Source organism: Pteropus vampyrus, unplaced genomic scaffold, assembly GCF_000151845.1.
Source record: "Pteropus vampyrus isolate Shadow unplaced genomic scaffold, Pvam_2.0 Scaffold165, whole genome shotgun sequence".
NCBI lineage: Eukaryota > Metazoa > Chordata > Mammalia > Chiroptera > Pteropodidae > Pteropus > Pteropus vampyrus.
In genome coordinates this window covers 2,994,617-3,000,616 of record NW_011888946.1, presented here as the reverse complement: position 1 = coordinate 3,000,616, position 6,000 = coordinate 2,994,617, and the positions used below count along the sequence as shown (strand labels likewise).

The 6,000-nt window shown below is 39.2% G+C and overlaps 1 protein-coding gene across 6 annotated transcripts in view; it reads left to right on the top strand.

Annotated features, from left to right (window-relative positions):
* The first annotated feature begins 623 nt into the window (after positions 1–623).
* Positions 624–6,000, top strand: part of JMJD1C (jumonji domain containing 1C) — a 256,964-nt gene continuing 251,587 nt past the window's right edge. For 4 of the 6 annotated variants that reach the window (XM_023536645.1, XM_023536644.1, XM_011370239.2 and 1 more), the window contains exon 1: positions 629–1,047. In XM_023536645.1, coding sequence (XP_023392413.1) covers positions 880–1,047 — 168 coding nt within the window. In that variant the 5' untranslated portion in view covers positions 629–879. Of the gene's footprint in view, positions 1,048–6,000 lie in introns of all 6 variants that reach the window. The other 2 variants (XM_023536650.1, XM_023536646.1) reach the window with 2 other exon arrangements.

The window sequence follows — 6,000 nt, the reverse complement described above, 5'->3', positions numbered from 1 at the left end:
GTAACTAATATCGCCGCAGACAGAAAGAATGAAAGGGTGATAGGGGTTTCTTCATTTTCATTTAAAGTTATCGACTCTTCTGCAGTAACTGAGTTCTGTGGGATGTTTTCAGTTGAAAGTCTTGCTCTGCTTTGCTGCTGTGTCTACAGGACTGTTTATTCAGACAAAATTCTGCTCATAGGGCGGGCGCGTTGTGTTCCAAAAAACATCGCTCTGGATATGCGGTGTTTAACCAGGAGTTTATTGTCTGACCCAGAGTGGAAACCAGCATACTTCACTTTCGCCTCACCCCCAGTTCTGAAGGAGCGACGAGTAGAAAGGTGGATTTCAGACATGCTTAGTAGTAGTGTTCCTGGAGGAGAGCATTCCCTTCCCCCGCCCCTCCCTTTACTTCTGAGCTTGGCTGGTCCCGCAGCAACAGCCGCAGCGTCGGGCACTACTTTCCGTCTGCGGTGGTTCCTGGGACCCTCTTCCGCGGCTCCCTCCTCCGCCCGCGCCGGCGGAAGGAGACGCACAGCGTTCTCGTAGCTTTTGCTGGTGGATGGGGAGGCGGAGTAGTACTGGCCGCGACGCGCTGGCGGCGGCCGGGGCTGCCTGCCGGCCTCCGACGGCAGTGAAGGGATTTGTCAGTTTGTTTTTGAGCTGCAGCCAGAGGCTGCAAATCGGAGAGTCTAAAGGAGTGTGAGTAGTACTGCGAGAGACCTAGGACGCTGTGCCCTTCTGGGCAGAGCGACCGGTGCGCCCCCAAGTCAGCGCTCCTTCGCTCGCGGGGCCGCCGCTGCCCTCTCGTCCGCTGTCCTCAGCATGGGCAGCCGGTAGGAGCCGGGTTTCGCTGGTTCTCTCGCAGTAAATAAGGCTACGGCTTAGGCAGTGTTGGCTATGGCGGTGGAGACACGGCCAGAGCTAGTGGGGAAGCGGTTTTTGTGCGTGGCAGTCGGCGAAGAGGCGCGGCCCGAGCGCGGCGAGAGCGGACGCAGCTGGCGGGGCTGGCGAGCGGGGATCATCCGTGCTGTGTCACATAGGGATAGCCGCAATCCGGACCTGGCGGTAAGAGAGCGGCACCCCTCCATCTCCGAGCCTGCTTCCGCATCCCCACTCTCTCCTAGCCGCACTTTGGGGGGTTACCTCTGGCACCTCGCTCAGCCCGGCCAACTGGCGGTCACGCCCCACTTACGAGCACACGGGGTGTTTGCCCACATCCCCTGACGGGGTCGCCGCCTCCTCGTGATAAGCATCCCCGGCGGGAGTGGTGACAGAGCGGGACTCCCCGGCATCTTCCCTGGCCCCAGCCCTGGTTCCTCGGCCGGTCTCGGGAGGGCGGCCGTGGCTTTTCCTGCGGCGACCTTACCGAAAGCAGGACTGCGAGACCAGCGCCTCACGGGCAGGTGTATGTGTGTAAGGTGTGTGTGGGTGGGGGGGGGTGTAGGCGGGGGTGGGGGCGGACCTTCTTGGCAGTAGGGGTCCAGCTTCACCAGTATCTCTTCCCTCGCGAAAGTCTTAATGTTGCAGTGATCGGAGACTTGAAACTTATCTGTATGGTTGGTGAGGGGAGGGAGAAACGGAAAGAGACAAATCTCTGCTTCTCCAGTCAATTTTGGGATTAGTATGTGTTTTCGAGGCAAAGGCCGCGACAGTGGTACCTGATTCAAACTCTTTCTACAGTAGTTGCTTGGATTTCTATATGTAAACGATGAAAATGAAAATTCTGGGTTTGGAGGGCTGTAGAAATTAACTCTTTCTTCCTCCTTCCACCCCCTTTCCCTCTTATCTACCTTACTACTTCCTTTTGTTTGTTTTTTTCCATAGTGTTTTTTATTGTTGTTGTTAGAAGTGTTTTAAAACCCATTCGTTCCTGAGTTTTACACTATTTTAAACGAAGCAAAAAATATTGTAAATTAAAATGTTAAATGCCCTGCTGAACCTTTCTATTTTTCTTTGCTTGCTTTTCCTGCCAGTATTTTCTTTCAGGAATATAGAATGTGTACGATTTTGAACGAGATATACTCTGTCAGTGTTCCAAGCCATTTTCATTGGGGGACAGGTCGGAGCTAAGGGGGCGTAGTAGAGAGGCAATACATTGACTAAGCTTCCCAAGGTTAGTTTACGGATACATAATCCGTGAAATTTATTGGTAGCATCTGGAGCATTTAATTTTCACTGAAAATTTCAAACATGAGAATATTTTTTTCTGTGTGTGTATGCAGTTTTACATTTCCAGATTCACTTTACTATCTATACATGTGCATACCTATTTTAATATTTTTGTTGGAGTTTCTTTGTGCTTCGTAAAACCTAGTTTCATTGCTATATTAATGGTGTGGTGTCATGCAGCATGTATCAATGTTGACTTGATACTGCAAAATAGGTTAGTTTTGCTAATAGGTATTTCTGTTAGGAAACAAGCAGAATAAAGGTAATTTTGAAAATTTATTGATGGTTATTCTCTTTGAACTGATAAAGAGAATCTTCCTTAAAAAGAGGTTCTTAAGTGTTCTACAGTCGTGGCAACTCAATAACTTTTGTGTAAAAGGCATATGCTGCATTTATTTCTCCTTTTACTCTGGTATGAAATTGTTTTGGCTTTTATGTAGAGGTTAGTTGCATTACAGTTAAGCATTTTAATATTATTTAAAGTCAAACATGGAATAATTTTTTGTTTCTCATACTATCTTATTTTAGTAGATACATGAAAATTAGGAAATAGTTTTAAATTATGAATATTGGTGACAATTATCAAAGTTAAATATTTTAAAAACTTTCTTACATGGAAATTTAAATGATATAAAGAGGGATTTACATATATCATGTTTGTAAAAGACAAAGTATTAATCTGGATATTGAAAAATGGAAAGTATATTTGGATGATGGGAATTGACTGGAAAGAACAGGAGGAAGGTTTCTCAGGTGATAGAAATGTTTTATATCTTGACTGTTAGTTACAGGGGTGTATAATATGTCAGAACTTATTGAATTGTACACTTAATGTCTGTGCATTCATTATATTCAGATATTACCTTAAAGAAAAAATTGTTTTCAATCATAACTATGTGAACCTTTGACAGTTTTCCTTTATCTAAGAATCTTTATTTGAAAATTTGGTTCCTATAGTGTCATCTGAGTTTTTTTAGCCTAGAACATACAGTGTTAGAGTTACTCCCAGACTTTCCTATGTGTTTTTTACATCCGTATTTCCTAAATTAATAAAGCTTGGAACAGTTTAGTATCAGCAAACTTATTAAGAATCTTAGCTGTACGTATTTATGGTACATGTTTGGAAAAATAACTATCCAAACTTGAAAGTAGTTTAGGGAATACTTTGTCTCAGAAGTTAATTATTCTTCTTTTGGGTCTATGTATGAGGAATTGCCATGTGCATTAATTTCCTATGATGGCTGTTAACTAACATTGTAGTTTAAATAATACAACATGATTATCTTACAGTTCTGGAGATGACAAGTCTAACATGAGTTTTGGTGGGCTAAAATCAAGGAGTGATAGAACTCTGTTCTTTTCTGGATATTCCAGAGGAAATCCATTCCCCCTTACCCCCTTTTCCAGCTTTCAGGAGTAGTCCACATTACTTCTCTCATGACTCTTCTTTCTTAAAAGCCAGCAACATTGTATCTCTCTGACCATTCTTCTGTAGCCATATCTCCCTCTGACTCTTCTGCTAATCCTTCCACTTTTAAATACCCTTGTGATCATATTGGGCCCACCAGGATAATCCAGGATAATCTCCCCATCTGCTAATTAACAACTTTAATTAATCTGAACCTTAATTCTCTTTTGGCATATAATATAACAAAGTTACAGGTTTTGTCAGAACATAAGCATCTGGGGGGAGAGGGTGCATTTTTCTGCCCACCACACCATGGTAGCAAAAATACTCTTTTACAATAGGATCATATATGATTTGATACAAATAAATTAGGCTAAAATCATTTCTATTTTTTCATGCCAAGAGTTTTAGTGATATCACTCTCTGACCTCTTAAGTAAATAAGTTTAATGTAGAATTTTTACTAAATTATGCTTGGATAATTTTTACCTATTTCGTTGGTGACTTTTAAAAAATGGCTTGAAAACCTGGGTTATCTATTAGAATTACGTTAACCAACAAAAGACTTTTGAACCCCTTTTATTTAGGACTTTTTGAACCCCTTTTATTTAGGACCAAGTTATTAAAGAAGTTGAAATATGTAAAGTGTATTATGAGTCCTCCTCATGTGAATTCTTTTTTTAGCCCCATCATTTAGGAAGGTTTTTACTTTGGTATATATGTTGAAAGTTGTTACTGCTGTACTTTTTGAGGAACTTTTCTGGAAGATTGATAGTATTATGAAAGGAAAGCGGGTAGTTGAAAAGTACTGTTACATAATGTTGAATATTGTTATACTGAAGAGCAAAAATTGATTTATTCTTTGTTTTACTTCTTTCATAACCGTTTAGCTATTTATTTATTTATTATCCATCCAGTCATTTGCCCACCTACCTTCCCTTGATGCTTAGAGTAATTACAACATTGTTTCAAGCCTACCTTGTCTGAAATGTGAGAATTTAAAAAAAAAGTATCAGGTTTTTTTTAATATCCAAGGGAACAAAAAAATTATATTGTTTCATAGTTCAAACACATAAATTTGCTTTTATTTGGGGGAATTTTCTTATGGTCATTTAGTAAGGAGTGGCCGGCCTTAGAATGCAGATCTTAAACTGTTCTAAACTGCATACCTGCAAATAAAAAGTTAATTTACATATGTCTTAAATATAAAATATTCACGTGTAGAAAATTTAAAGCGATTTATGATTGATTTGTTTATAAGGAAGTTTTTTTCCAATTTTAGTTCTTCCTGTTTCTGTCTCTTCATTGAAGTTTCATATTGAGTTGGTAACTTTTGACTCCCTTGTAAGTTTTGTTAGGATAATTTTTTAGGTAAGTCTGAAATTTATAACGTAGTCTTGTAGTACTAATAATGCTATTTTCTGATTTATTCACAAAATGTTTCATGAGTGAATGAATGATTTTTACTTTATTGGTCAGGATGACCTGGATAAGTTGACCATAGGGAAAATTGGTTTAGCTGGTAGGTAGAAGTACTTTTATGTTTGGTTTAAATACACAAACTGTTTTGCCCTGTCTTGAATTTGTTGTTATTAGTCCTAAAGACTTAGGTGCAAGAAAATGAGTATGTAAGTTGCAGCTATGGCACATAAATTGTGCACTTTTAACCACCAGCTGATTTTAAAAGAAGGTAATCAGTCATCCAGTAAATGGTGTAGATTGTATGTTTCTGTGTAAAATTTAAAAAAGGAAGGTTTTTTTTTCTCACTTTTTGACCTGTCATATATACATTCTGGCACATATTTTGATTCCATCAATTTAAGATAGAGAATTTCTTTTATCAGGGTAATTGGACTAAAGATGTTTTTATCATGTGAATTATGTTCTTACATTCATTCATATAGGGATGTCATCATATTTAAAAGTAGGGAAAAAAATCTAGTTATTTCAGTGTAATTGAAAGAATATAAGCTGTTTTTCTGTTTATAGATTTAATATATTATGTTTGACAATTTCAAATTTTGTACAAAGAATATATTCATCATTTAAACTCATACTCAGTTTTTCTCCTTTGCATATTTAGTACAGTGCCTAGCATTTACTTAAGTGTTAAGTAAGTATTCATGGAATGGTAAATAAGTGAGTGAATATCATATATTTCTTGAATACGATAATCCATACTAACCATCTCAGTTATCTGTTACTATTTATTCTTAATTTGAATCTTTTTTTTGTTCTGTGACATTGTGTTACCTTAGTGGTTACTTCCCCAGTATCCATTATTTATGGTGTGCTTTGACTAAAGGGTGGGCCATGTACTCCTAAGCCAATCAGTGATGTGAACTCTCTAGCTACAATGATGAGTGCATACCCTAAATTGGTCCAATCAGAATGAAGCCAAGGATAGTATTGTGTGGGTATGAATCTGAAATTTCCACAGCT